At 42.5% G+C, this 15,338-nt stretch overlaps 1 protein-coding gene across 4 annotated transcripts in view; it reads left to right on the top strand.

Moving 5' to 3' along the window:
- TSC22D2 (TSC22 domain family member 2) overlaps positions 1-8,112 on the top strand; it is a 176,891-nt gene extending 168,779 nt beyond the window's left edge. For 3 of the 4 annotated variants that reach the window (XR_015300965.1, XR_015300964.1, XM_086944081.1), the window contains one exon: positions 5,983-8,112. Coding sequence is in view for 1 of the 4 variants with exons in the window: in XM_086944081.1 (XP_086800207.1) it covers positions 5,983-6,243 (261 nt within the window). In the remaining 3 variants the exon portion in view is untranslated. The remainder of the gene's footprint in view (positions 1-5,982) is intronic. The other variant, XR_015300963.1, reaches the window with a different exon arrangement.
- The last annotated feature ends 7,226 nt before the right edge of the window (positions 8,113-15,338 follow it).

Below are 15,338 nucleotides of genomic sequence, written 5' to 3'. Positions count from 1 at the left end.
CAGGGGTCCCTCCCCTCCTCGTCTTCATTTGTTATACATGGAAGCCATGAAAATGCTGCACAAAAATGCGATAGAGAAAGTCCCAACATCCCAGAAAAATCAGGGGTTTTATTCTCGCTTCTTCCTTGTGGAAAAGGTTTCAGGAGAGTGGCGTCCAATTCTGGATCTACGAAACTTAAACACATATCTGAAAAAGCAGAGTTTCCGCATGGTGACACTCACGGATGTCCTCAATTGCCTCATGGAGGGAGATTTCATGGCTTCCCTGGATATGGAAGACGCCTACTTCCACATTCCAATTCATCCAAATCACCGCAAGTATCTGAGATTCACAGTGGCTGGTGTCCATTTTCAATTCAAGGTGCTCCCTTTCGGCCTAAAGTCTGCACCAAGAATCTTTACCAAGACTCTAGTCCCAGTTGCAGCTGCGTTGAGGTCACAGGGAATCCAAGTATTCCCGTACCTCGACGATTGGTTAATAAAGAGTCCGACGAGGACTTCGACAAGGCAATCGGTCAAGAGTGCTCTGTCAATGTTCTCGAATCTGGGTTTGACCCTCAACGCCAAAAAATCTCAACTTCAACCCAGACAAATTCTGACGTTCCTGGGAGCAGTACTAGACACTTCTCAGTGCAAGGCTTCCTTAACCCAAATTCGTCAGGACAAGATCACAAGGCTGGCAAGTCAAATACGGTCAAAAAAGTCTCTTTCGGTCCGACAGTTTGTTTCCCTGCTAGGGATGTGTTCCTCCGCACTCCATCTAGTTCCACTGGCTCGACTCAGAATGAGGCCTCTCCAGGAGGAATTGCATCGACAATGGCGGCAGATAGACGGATCTTTCGAGGACCGTATCAAGGTCACGCCCAAGATAAAACAAGCTCTTCTGTGGTGGGCGGCAAAGAACAATTTGTCTCCGGGGCTCATTTTTCTTCAGACTCTACCGGAATTTACTCTAACGACAGATGCCTCCATGGAGGGTTGGGGAGGTCATCTCCAGGACCTTCAGGTGCAGGGACGGTGGTCCCATCAGTACAAGCACAAACACATCAACTGCCTCGAGTTGAGGGCAATTTTCCTGTCCTTGCGAGCCTTCCTGCCAAGAATTGCAGGCTCTGCAGTACTGGTGCGCACGGACAACACCACCAGCATGTTTTACGTAAACAAGCAAGGGGGCACAAAATCTCTGGCCCTGTCTCTTCAAGCGCAGGAAATGTGGGAATGGTTACTCCACCACAAAATTTCCCTCAGAGCGGAACATGTTCAGGGAATTCAGAATTCTCTGGCCGACGATCTCAGCAGATCGTTCACAGGATGTCACGAGTGGGAACTCGAACAACGCCAAGTGGAAACAATTTTCCAGCTCTGGGGCACACCAACGCTGGACCTGTTTGCCACGCAGCAGAACAGCAAGTGCATATACTTTGCCAGCAGGTTCCATCAGCAAGGACCGAGAGGAAATGCCCTGTTGATGAGGTGGACCGGAATCTTTGCATATGCCTTCCCGCCGATTCCTCTCATCCCAAAGGTTCTACAGAAAATGAAGAGAGAGCGTTGCTCTCTAATCCTAATTGCTCCTCGCTGGCCGAGGCAGTATTGGTTCCAGGAGCTTCTGATACTCTCCCATCAACCTCCACTGCGCCTCAAGCCGACACTTTCAATGCTGACAAGGGAGGAAGGACAAATACTTCATCCAGATCCTCAGTCGCTACACTTGCACGCCTGGCTCCTGATTTCTTAGAGTTTAAGGACCTAGAGATTTCTCCAGACTGTAGAGCTGTTCTATCTCAGGCTCGTGCACAGTCTACCATCAGAACCTATCGCTTCAAATGGAAGAGATTCTGTTTATGGTGCGGAGAGCATGACGTCCATCCACTACAGGCTCCTCCAGAGAAGATTCTGCCTTATCTGCTGTCTCTAGCCAGATCAGGTCTCGCTTTTTCTTCTATCAAAGTTCACCTTGCTGCCATATCCAGATTCAGGAAGAGTTACAACAAACCATCTTTGTGCTCTTCTTCTTTAATTAAACAGTTCCTTAAAGGATTATTTCGAGTTTTCCCTCCAGTGCGGCCTCCTCCTCCTGAGTGGGATCTCAATATTGTGTTATCTCAGTTGCTGAAAAGGCCTTTTGAACCAATTCATAAATCGGAACTTAAATTCTTGACTTGGAAAGTGGCTATTCTGTTAGCCCTCACTTCAACCCGGAGAGTAAGTGAGATACAAGCGTTCACTATATCAGAACCTTTCCTACATTTTTCAAAAGATTGTGTGACACTTAGAACTCATCCTAAGTTTATTCCCAAAGTTCCGACCCAGTTTCACATCAACCAACCGGTGAAACTCAAGACTTTCTTTCCAGACCCCAAGACTCCAGCTGAAAGGATGCTGCATTCCTTGGATGTCCAAAGATGCCTCAAATTCTATTTACAAAAGACAAAAGATTTACGCAAATCTACCCAACTGTTTGTGGCTTATGGACAAGCTACACGTGGTCAGGCAGTGACGAAGGCAACTATAGCCAGATGGCTTTCCTCTGTCATCGTCTTCTGTCATGAGAAAGCGAACAAGCCCCTGACAAGAACGGTTAAGGCGCATTCCACCAGGATGATGTCAGCGTCTACAGCCCTATTTGCAGGGGTGTCCCTGGAAAACATCTGCCGTGCTGCTACATGGAAAAGTGTGCATACTTTTACGAAGCACTATTGCCTGCAGCCGGTACTACATGGAGATACGTCAGTGGGAGAAGCAGTGTTGCAGCATCTTCTTCACTGAGGTCAGCCTTTTATGGTTTTTCTTTTCTATTGCTACATGTTTACTAATATACTGTTTTAATGTTCTATATATAGATACATGTTATATGAAGGTGTTGTCATGATTTTGCATATGTATTGTGATATGTTATTGCTCTAGTACCTTCCAGGTTGTGTGGGGATATATGGTTTGGATTGTCTCCCACCTTCCTCTACCGACAGTTATGGTTGTTACTGCTTGCTACTCTGATTCAGGCATGTGAATCTATGAAAGATACCCCAATACTGGATAAGAAAACAAGTTACTTACCTGTAACTACAGTTATCCAGTATTGGTATCTTTCATAGATTCACATGCACCCACCCTCCTCCCCGGCTAGGCAGTTCTTATATAGGATACTACTTCTCACTTGTGCTGGGAAAATCTGAGGAGAACTGCCTGGGCTGGGAAGGTTCTAGAGGGTGAGGTTAGCTGATTGGCTGAGGCTACATTTTCAGTTCTTTTTACATAATGAGGTAGATAGGCTGCTAAGTTTTGGGCCTAGTTGGGCCTATATCCTTTCTTAGCCTACTACTAATGGTTTTAGGCACTGCTATATATATATAATTTACCGTGGGACTCCCGCCTCGACGACGGGGAATGATTCAGGCATGTGAATCTATGAAAGATACCAATACTGGATAACTGTAGTTACAGGTAAGTAACTTGTTTTCATATATATATATATATATATATATATATATATATATATATATATATATTAAATTAAATGGATAGTTTACAACTATTGCCCATTACTCCACGGAATAGCTAGCATTTTCGGATTGTGAGGACTCCCCCCACACCCCTCTTGTGGACTATGCTGGAAAATGCTGCCGTTCTAAAGTGAAGTTCCTACTTGCACATGCGAAGGTATTTTCCCCTGTGAGTCAGTACATTCTTCAGGAGAAAAAAAATTGTCTCAAATATTCAACTTTCCTCTTATAAAATGTTCGCATGTATGGGTACCCTCTTTTCTGAGCACTGACAAACTATGCTAGTCAGTGTTTTTATTTTTTTTCCTCTTCCAGTACCAAGTTGTGTTCTGCAGTGTAAATGCTGCTTCCTCGTGGGTGAGTTACTTTGGATGTTCTCATTTGCAGCACACCGCAGGAAGAGGAATTTTATTTAATCCATCTATTCGGAAGGGCCTTCTTTCATTGCCATGTCCAATAAGGCACTTTTGTTAAATACACGCCTACTGTGCCAGTTTATTCTCTCAATGCTGTTGACCCTTTTAGCTTTGTTTACAGAAGTCTAGCAGGCATCACCTCTTTCGGATGCTGCTTTCAAAATCCCACTACCTGCCGACCTACAGCTGTTAATATGTCGCTAATTCTGCTTGATGAGCAGATCACTAAGAGACCCAATCGGGTATTGTTTGGATATAAAAGGCTGGTCTTCTTTTAACCACCAACCTATAAACTTAGTCATTCATGTAAATGTAGGATACTTGTAAAGCGCACAGCTGCCCATCACCGGGGCGTCCCGGCGCTGTATAACTCTGTGGAACCCTTCCTGGCTCTCCCTGTGAGGTGCTCCTCCTGGGCACCCCCAAGGTGAAGCCAGGTATCCCAGTGTTGTAGGGGCTGTTGTGGAGATTTAAGCAAGCTATTGCCCAGAGTTGCAGCGTGGGACCCCATGATTAGAGTAGGCGCCGAGGCGAGAATTACCGAGTCTGCAGACAAATTAGCCCAAGACCCTACCGCGCTGGGAATTGAACCCTGGTCCCGGGCCAGACCTCTGCATCAGGGTCTGCCGCTCTAACCATTGAGCCACACTCCTCCTCCTCCTCCTTCATTCCAAACCATGCACCAGTACCCTTCAAGGAGTTGTCAAAAAGCAGAGTGAATACTAGGCAGCTACAACAAAATGCTAAAGTCATTGTTGTATGTGAGTGATGGTAGAAAAATACATAAGTCTGCTGTAACACGAGATTCTCAATCACTCCAGCAGAGGCAGGCGTCGGATAATATCCTTCTTTATTCCAATACCTGGATTAAGTAGGAGTTTGTAGGTGAAGCAACTGCCATTTATCACCAAAATAAACCAGTAATTAAATTTTTTTTAATGAAGGTATCAATGACTGCAAAGATTGGCTGTATCACTTCTTATGGATATGTCAAGATTCTCTATTCTTAAGGTTGCTCATGACACTTACACAATCTTGAAGTCCTTTTTTTATCAGCCTTGCTGTCATTACCTTGTTCCTATTTTCAGATTATATTTTGAAGTTGCTGTTTGTCTATTACCTTTTTGCACTTTTTGATTGTCGATTTTGTTGATTAGTGCCAGCAAAGTCCGGTTTTAATCGAAGGTTTTTAGAAACTGGTAAAAGTCCAGAAATAGCGGAATCACTGTAGGAATAGTGCCTGGATTGTTTGTCAGTTTCAGAGCACCTTGGCAGACTGTTTAGATTGGTTAAATGTAAGATTTCAAGGTAAAGTGTGTCCTTCGTCCTGCTGATTTTTACCACCGCAGATAGCTGCTGTATGGCTGTTGCATTAGCTAGCTCACATAGAACAATGGCAGCCAAATTTTAAATAAAGTAGAAGCAAAACGATATGAATTGTGCAGCCTTTAGAGAACTAGCGTGGTTTATGGTCTGGAAATGTGATGCAGTAAGAAATGGATTTATTATCTTGAAAAAAAGAACGATTGACACATGTAAGTTGAGAACAACTTACTGATACTAGCTCAGAAAACTAACAGGGTTGCAGTGTGATACACAGGGATTTAAGTGAATGGGGATACCAAAGGAGAGTGGTGAAGTAAGAAATGCTAGTTCGTGAATAGGAGGAATTAAGCTTTTGCTGATCTTTGGTTAGATGTTGAAAGCATGGTGTTTAGATGGCGGATAGTCCCACAGGCAGTGACGTATTGCATTAATAAACTCTAAAATACAATGTAGGGATGCTTGAGTGAACAGAGATGCAAGTGTCTAGTTGAAGTTTCCAAGTCGCTCCATGCAGCTATTAAATAAAATTGGAACAATTGCGCTAGGGGGTGCGCCAGTGAAGCTGTAAGTAGAGCATACGAAGTGGCACAAAGCGTTTAAATTGTTTGTCAACTAGGTTGACCCATTGCTTTTTTTAAGTAATTAATGATCTTTTGTGGAGAATTATTTCGGAGGAATGTTTTCTTTTAAAAGTATCTGCAAATGCGGTTTTAAAAAAAATCTTATTTTGTTTCTAGGATTTGGTTAAAAGCCATTTAATGTATGCAGTCAGAGAAGAAGTGGAAGTCCTTAAGGAACAAATAAAGGAATTGATTGAGAAAAACTCTACACTTGAACGGGAAAATGCACTGTTAAAATCTCTTACGAACAATGATCATCTGGCCCAGTTATCAGCCCAACCAGCCAATCTCAGTACTATTTCACAGCAGAAAACAGTGATTGCACAAACATCGCAGATACTACAACCTCCACAGCAACCGAATGTCTCCTCGGCGTGAAATTTCCTTGCGTCCATGCAGAAAAACTAAAAGCAATCCGTCCTTGTGTGCCACTGGTGTTCTCCACTTTATAAGACAGCAAGTAGCCATGCTTCAGTTGTGTTTGGCCTTTTCAGTATTAGACAATCCTTTTACAAGAGCTTTCTTTCACTTTGATTTGTCATGCTGCACAACTGAAGCCCCTTTTTGTCTTTGATGCACATGAGGTGTTCTAACCATGAAAGAAAAAATAGCATTTTATGTGCTGCACAAGTGGGAACTTTTATTTGTTTGGTGGTCCGAGGGTTTATATTTTCCCACAGGATTTACTTCCAGCATTGATGTTAAGATATGTTAATCTTCTTCAAAGAGCCATCATTCTTTAAGTATAGCATTTATTTACTTTCATTTATTTGTGTTTTATTTATTACAGGGCTGCTATTTTCATATTGTATATGAACAATGTCACAAACGTTACGTTGACACCAATGCCATGTATAAAACGTCATAGATGGGAATGCATTGAGCAGGCAAGTGTAGGCAATAACTCAGTAAAAGTATCCTGGCATAATGCAACACTAATGGTAAAATCTTGGTATTTATTTACAGTAGTCAAGACAGTTTTAGTGTATTATTTGTAAAGAATGCAATGTAGTACATCTGTACAGATAGTTTGTGAAATAAATGATTGGGCTATTCGATGAAGAAAATGTTGGTCATTTCTTTCTGCTTCTAGGGCTGAAGAGAGATCGCCACTGTTCTCTGCTTCTCCGCATTTTAAGTGACTTTGGGGTGGGAATAAAAAGCTGTGAAAATGTTCAATCTACTTTGTAACCAAAGAAGCAAAGCTGTGCATTTGACTTTTTATTTTATTTTGTACTGCACATTCTCTATGTATTTTTTTTTTTGTGTTTCCGCCCTTTTTGCTGTTCAGCATGATCTGCATGACCTATAATCTTTGAACTACTTTCTTACCTCATGTTTTTTTTAATCCATCCCTCAGTGTAGAAGAATGCAAGTCTGTGAACTATGTCAAATAATAAAAACGAACAGCTGGTATTGGTGGAGCTGACCTAGTGACCTGTACACTAGTTGTATAAAAAAATGAAGTGAGCCAACTTTTGTTCATTTAAATTCGTGTTGAATTTCGTATGCCGAACATGTTTTGTTACACTGCAGATTTTAATGTATTTAATAAATGCAACATGCAGATTAAGTTCAGTCTGTACTACTTAAATTATGAAATGCACACCTTACGACTTTTTAAAGTAGCATATTGTTTACGAACATGGCTATAAGCACCAGAGAATTTGTTTTTGTTGCAAGTGTGCATATATTTGCTTCTACTCCCTAAACCATTTCTGTGCCTGTTAAAAAAGCAACAGCATTCGAAGTAAGATGTCATTCCACGAACGCTTGTGACCTTCTCTTTAGTTATGACATGGCACAACTTCACAAGTGCAATCCGAATAGGGAGATGAGAAGTGGAGGTCAGGATAAACGTGAAAAGAGGGTTGTGAGGAAGTAAAAATGTATAGAAAGGGATTGTGATGTGGTTGAGTAGCATTGTGTGGGATGACTAAAAACTAGAAAAGAATTATTGCAAGGTTTAAAATGAGAAGTTATTGAAGGGGGGTATAAACAGCCTGTGAAGGGATGCTGCGATTGGAAAATGAAGGAACAAAGGAAGAAGCAAAGAGGATACAGAAAGGATGAACCTCTGGCAGTTCTCTATATACCATCTCTAATGTGAACGGCAAATAAGTCTTGTGATATAAATAGCAAGGGCGTCAATTATGTTGTGAGGCATCTCATTTCTCAACTTCAATGTTGTCAAGTTGGTAAATTGAACTTCAATCATTTTCCATAAATAAAAATTCCTATTTCAAATAAGACTTTTTGAAAATGTTTCTAAAACGGACAATGGGCAAAAACGTATCAATACTTTGTATACATAATGTGTTTTAACTCAGTGCAATTTGTTATGTCGGTTGAATGAGGAGGGGGGTTATGCTACTGAACAAAACAAACTTGTAAACCAATAAAATAGTGGTCGACTGGACCAACGTCACTGTGTTCTCCTAGTGATCTCACAGATTTCACATGTGCTTGACTTAATTCCTTGGATTTACTTTATTAAGTAGGTATGTTGAATTAGGGCAAAAACTATTCGAGAAATCCCAAAATAAAATTTAGATTTGGTGTACCATCGAGGTATTGATTCCCAATCCAACAAAAACTGCTGAGGTGTTCAAACACATTTCTTAAATACGTTTTCCATGAGGTCAGTGTCATCACTTGGATATCCTTCCTTCCTACCACAACTCTTCCAGATCACTGAGAGGTTCTGTGGATCAGATTGCGACCAGGCCACATAGTAGCAACAGAAGGAGGTGCAAGCAAAAAAGATGATTACTTAATCATCTATTATCTCCTTTTAAGAATGGATATCAATGACTTGGGTGATGGAATTGTCAGGTCCGTGCATGTGAGTGAGATTAAAAAGGATTTGGGAGAGAAAAATTACTTTAAGGAAAATATCCCTGCCAATCCTATTAAAATAGTCCAAAAGCAGCTTTCAACAAATAGACCGCTTCAAAATATGGTCAACTAGTTCCCGCCTTAACGGCCTCTTGCCCAGGCTTTCTTCAGGGCCGAAGTAAAAGATTGCTACTGCATTCTTTGAAAAGTGTAATGTGCTGAAAAATAGTCATCAGAATACAACCTTTATATAAAAATACCTCAATACAGGTGGAGTGATCTTCACACCTGTAAAAGATAAGCACATACATCTTCATTGTTAAAAGATGAACCAATTTCAAATTCTCACCAGAACTAGTGTTTCATAGCTAGATGTCATTCAATAGCTATATAAATCACAACTGATTTCATTACTTGCACCGCCATTCAAAAAACTTGAGCCGGTGCACTCGCCTGTTTTGTATGAGATAAAAAAAACCTCACCTCACCCGATAACAACTCCGGTATGGGAGACCCCAGCCCTGTTGGGAAGTAAATAAAATAACTAGGGGAGCATATGACACAGTTCTAGTCACTGCCTCCTCGCCTTCATGATTATATCCTATATTAAGATGCTATACTCAATAGTGAACTACTTTTTTACAAGAAGGAAGACACCTGAGAATCCACCTCAAAAGACTAGGTTGTCTAGTTCATTTATTATTGTCATTTTTTAAATCTCTGCAAACTATCCAGCTTGCAATTTATAGTCCCAGAATAAAACCATATTAATTGGTCCGGTATGCTTAAAAAAGACCTTGCTTTATTCAGATTAACTCTAACTCTTATACCATACCTTAAGACATGTATTGATTGTAAAATGAGAGGCTAGGTCTGTATGAGCCTATTCACTATCTGTTAAGGTGTACTGGAGGCGTGAAATAAGCTCAAAACAATTCTGAAGACGCCCTGCTTGTAGAGTGTTAAGCACTTCTGCTATATAAATATGTGGATGTAGAAGCTATGGCTAATGCACCAATAATGGTCCTCAAGTTTCCAAGAAACGACTCTACGTTTATTAATGAGCGTCAGTAGTTAGGGGGGTATGTGTGTTACTCGAAAGCCACATTCCTCAGCTCTCTCTGTTTTCGAAAAAAGTTGATCCGTCAGAGCGCGTCTGTCGCCTTCATATAATAAACATGCCCTGCTCGTGAACTACACGCTGGAGCAAGCAATGCTCTAATGCCATGTTTGTTTTTCTCATTTCTTCAAACGTTTGGAGCGCCTAAGTTCTGCCTACGATTTAGATAGCCAACGCTCATAACGTAATGTAGCATTAAACTATGAACAACCGGTACAGAAGTGATTAAAGAGCAGCGCATGCCAAACCACTCACCTATCCGTCGGTGCTTCAGACTCTCCCGAGTCAGTGAGAGGTACCGAGGCACTTTGTTATCCAGTTTTGAATGGTTCACGACTTTTGGCGCCGCAAATTTCCTTTGGCTGAAACTACAAAGTGATGTCATACAACCAGGAAGCTGTAGTTCTAGGTGTCAGATTGTGCAGTGTTTCAAGTCACGGGATTTGTATGTAGGGATGACGACACACCAGGTCAAATTAAGGATGCTTGAACATTTAGATGCAGAAAAACCAACACCAAATTGATACGGCTTTTTTTTTTTTTTAAGTAACCACCAAGCAGAGGAGTTTACATGGACTGTTCTAGAAAAACCTTATATACCACCTCATGTGAGTGACCAGGCCAGGTTTCTCTATAACAAAGAACAAAAATGGGAGTGCAAACTACACAACACCACCAAGGGCTTGAACGATGGCATATCATGGACAGCCTTATGACACTCCACGGTATGCAACATCATAGCAAGGAGACATAGCCTTCTTGCACCATTCATTTGGCCATAAATTCTTGATATATACTTGACGCACTGTTTATAATAGTGACTACATTTAGTGACAAACACTATAGATATTTGGACAGCTGAAACTATATGAAAACTATGTGTTTAATACTAGCAGAAATGAAGAGGCTTTGAATCATGCTCTGTCTTTATCCCAAACGTCGCGCTAAACATACTGGATACAGTTATATTGCTGCCAACACTATAAACCTTATATAGCTGAAACAACATGAAAGGTGGATGTTGAGCACTATCATAAAGAGGCTCTGAATTATGCTGTCTCCCTTCGTCACAAATGGATACACTATAAAAAGTTTAGAGACATAGCTGGAAGAACATGAAAAGTAGACTTTTAGTACAAGCCTAAACAAAGGCTCTGGATTATGCTTTGTCTTTGTCGCAAATGTCTTGCATAATATACTGAATACAGAGTTTTAGCTGCAAAAATAGATCCGGTTTGTTCAATTAGTATAAATGTAGTTATCTAACTTGCTCTAAAGCGACCCGAGATAACGACCTGTTACAGGCATGATGACGCCATTTCATGGCCATGAATGCAGGACTCAACAACATATGTTTGGAAAAAGGACTCAATTGGTGTGTCTTTTACCCCCAACATAGACAGTATATTTTGCGCTACCAAAGGGCTTCAATAGCGTGACGGTATGCACAATCCTTGATAGGATAAAAAAAACTACCATTTCCAGGTTGTGATGTAATTTTGTTTTTCAAATAGTATTGCGTGATTTGAAATACCGTGCGATTTGATGCCCAGAACTACAGCTTCCTGGCTGTATGACATCACTTTGTAGTTTCAGCCAAAGGAAATATGCAGTGCCAAAAGTCACGAACCATTCAAAAACTGGATAACAAAGTGCCCCGATACCTCCCACTGACTCAGGAGAGTCTGAGGCACAGACGGATAGGTGAGTGGTTTGGCGCGTGCTACGCTCTAATCGCTACTGTACCTGTTTATAGTTTGTTTAATGCTACATTACGTTATGAGCGTTGGCGGTTTTCTAAATCGTAGGCAGAACTTGGGCGCTCCAATTTTTTGATGAAATGAGTATAACAAACACGGCATTAAAGCACTGCTTGCTCCAGCGCGTAGTTCACGAGCAGGCCATGTTCATTCTATGAAGGCGACAGACGCGCTAAGACCGATCCACTGTTTTCGAAAATAGAGAGCTGAGGAATGTGGCTTTCGAGCATGTCTATATGCATTTTTACTCTGTGCACACATACCCCCCTAACTACCGACGCCCATTATTAAACGTAGAGTGGTTTCTTGGAAACTTGATAGGACCGTTATTGGTGTATTAGACATAGCGTTTACACGCACATATTTATGTAACAAAAGTGCTAAACACTCTACAAGCAGGGCGTCTTCAGAATTGTTTTGAGCTCATTTCGTGCCTCCAGAACACCTTAATACAGATGGTGAATAGGCTCATACTGACCTAGCCTCTCATTTTACTTTCAATACATATCTTAAGGTATGGCATAAGAAGAGTTAGAGTTAATCTGAATAAAGCGAGGTCTCTTTAAACATAGTGGACCAATTAATATGGTTTTATTCTGTGACTATAAATCGCAAGCTAGATAGTTTGCAGAGATTTAAAAATCGACAATATTAAATGAACTAGACAACCTAGTCTTTTGAGGTGGGTTCTCAGGTGTCTTCCTTCTTATAAAAAAGTAGTCCAATATTGAGTATAGCATCTTAATTTATGATATCATGAAGGCGCAGAGGTAGTGACTAGAACTGTCATATGCTCCCCTCAATAGTTATTTTATTTACTTCCCTACCGGGCAGGGTCTCCCATACCTGAGTTGTTACTCGGTGAGGCAAGGTTTTTATCTCATACAAAACAGGTGAGTGCACCGGCTCAAGGTTTTTTTGAACGCCGGTGCAAGTAATGAAATCAGTTGTGATTTATATAGCTATTGAATAATATCTAGCTATGAAACACTAGTTCTGGTGAGCGTTTGTAATTGGTTCATCGTTTAACAATGAAGATGTATGTGCTTATCTTTTACACACAAGTATATATTATAAAAATATATGTATTACTAGAATAATCCCCAGTACTCTTTGAGTAAAGGGGCACAAGAGTTTTAAACAAAAGCACAGTTAAAAATCTAAGTTGCACAATTATGGATGAGGGCGGGTGGCCACTCAAACCATATATTAAAAAAGTGGTATAAGAGATACCAATCGAACAGTGGTTAGGCCTAGGGCCTAGGGAATCGCTGGGAGCAGTCGGCACAAGTAATGCTGAAGTCGGGAAAAGCCCGCGGGATTCGGGTGCAGCGCTTAAAGCACAAGCATGCACCAATGCAAAGTCAATGGTGCGTAAAAGTTATAAAGTTACTGTTTACGGAGACCTCCGCTTAACCTAGAAGGATGAAACTTAAGACACATACACTAGAGGTGTGTACCAGTGTGGGAACACCGGTGTTGCTGAGTTACCTCACCCACAGGAAGCGGGTGCATAGGGTCGAAGTTGTCTGGTTTCGTCACTCAGGTTGTTGGTGCTTGAAGCTGAAGATGCTGCAGGCGTTGTGAAGGAGAAGTGTCCGGTGTGATCCAAGGGTGAATCGGAGTTGTAGAGTACCTGAAAGCAGAGGGGACAGTCTGGGTCACTCAGCAGTGACCAGGGTGGAACCAGGACGGAACCAGGCAATGTCTGGCGCAATCAGGTGGTTGTCGGAGCTTCTCTCCGCTGCCACGTGGGCTCTGGAGCATCTGCGACGTCCAGGAGCGGATCACGAGCTGTCCCACGAAGGCTCTCGCCGTCTGCTTCAGGATTGGAGCAAACACTTGGCAAGAGCAATCCACGCAGGACTGGAAGATTGCTTCTCACTCGGACCAGGAGGGTCAGAGCGTGTTCTCCTTTTCAGAGGAGCGAGTGCAAGTCTGGAGCAACCAGAATCACAAGTTGGATTTCGTAGTTCGCCGGCACAGGGGCCACAATCCAACGGGCAAGTGACTTGGCCAACGCGTTGAGCCAAAAGAAGCAGAAGGGCCCCACGCAGCACTCTGTGAGTGTAGAGGGGTGAGCTTCTGTGCAAAAGTGGCTCAGGGCTGGGGCTTCTCAAACCCCGATGTACAGCTTCGAGGTTCACTCGTGGGCTGCACGGTCAGAGTCTCGTGGTCTTTCCAAGATGGCGGGCCCCACGCTTCTGGTCACCTCCACAGGTCTCAGCTCTGCAGGGACTGTGGATCGGGCTGTTAGAAGGCAGGCAAGCTTGATCTTGTCTCTCTGTCGCTCGAGTTCCGGCGGGAACTGCAACAAAGCAAATGTTGAGGTGCTGGATGGTGCCTGTTTGCACAGGGTGGTCACTCCTTGACCACAAGGGAGATTCTTCAGTCTTCTACGTCGAGTAGGATGTCGAAGGGTCCAGACTTTCGTTTCCTATGTTTCATCAGGATAATCTGAGTGTGTTGGCACTGCTCCCATTCTTATACCCATCTAGGGGTTTGGATTACCTGCTAGGTCCCCTCCTATGGGTGGGACCCAGGAAGGGGGTGGTTACACCCCTTTCCCTTTGTCCAGGGTCGCGCTGGGACTGGTGAGCCCCAGAACCGGTTTGAACGGATTATGCAAGGGGAAGCCTTGTGCTCCCCAGGCAGTGTCTGGTTTCTTTCAAACCTCCCTGCTACAATCCACTATCTCCTGTCTGGGGTGGTGTGACACCTCCCTGCGACAGGAAAGCCTTTGTCCAGGCCTCCTCGGCTGAGTTTCTGTCAGCAGCAGGAGGTCTGACTGTCTGTGGCAGAAGCATCCATTTTGTGGATCTGAGGCTCTTTTAAAAATCAACCGCGTTTCAGTAAAGTAACATGTCTTCTCCCTCTAGAGGGGTGGAATGCTATCCCCGTCGACAGGACTGTCGAGGGGTTAGTATTCCAAATCGTATGACACCTTACACAACATGTTTTGATAAAGCCAAACCAAAGGTAACATATAACCGCGAGGATTATAATGCATTTAATAGTATATGGTATGGCATTATCCCGAAACAGCTTAGGCAGTTGTTCCTGATAGCTGCAGACAGGCTCAGCTCATGCTCGAGCTTCATCTCACATTAAACCACCCACTTTGCCTCCAGGATTGATAAGGCCTTCCATAGGAGTGACTCACAGGTTTATGTGTCCAGATATAGGTATACTATATCTAAACAAGGGGTGATTACACCAACTTGCCCCGACTGAGTGATCAGCCAGTTGTGTCAATTTAAGAACCAGCCAGGGGTGGCAAAAGCTATGCTGCAGCCCCTGGTAGGCCTTGGTGGCACCTATGCCCTGAGCACTTATTTTACATGGTACAGGGGCTGACAAGGAGTCCAGTTCCAATTGGGTTATGTACCTGTAGTACATGTAAGTGAATTTAGAGAGAGAACAGCAGGCTGGGGGTTTGATTAGCAGGCCCACAGCCTCATTAAGTCGAAAACCAGTGAAGCAAAAATTGGGGTGACCATAGGATAGCAGACCCTACTCTCCTACATTGTCATTTTTAAATCTCTACAAACTATCCAGCTTGTGATTTATAGTCACAGAATAAAACCATAATAATTGGTCCAGTATGCTTAAAGACCTCGCTTTATTCAGATTAACTCTAACTCTCTTATGCCATACCTTAAGACATGTATTGAATGTAAAATGAGGCTAGGTCTGTATGAGCCTATTCACTATCTGTGTTAAGGTATACTGGAGGCGTGAAATAAGCTCAAAAC

The sequence above is a fragment of the Lissotriton vulgaris genome, chromosome 11 (assembly GCF_964263255.1).
Source record: "Lissotriton vulgaris chromosome 11, aLisVul1.2, whole genome shotgun sequence".
Taxonomy (NCBI): Eukaryota; Metazoa; Chordata; class Amphibia; order Caudata; family Salamandridae; genus Lissotriton; species Lissotriton vulgaris.
Note: the sequence above shows the minus strand (reverse complement) of the source record. Positions and strands in the feature narration are given on the sequence as shown.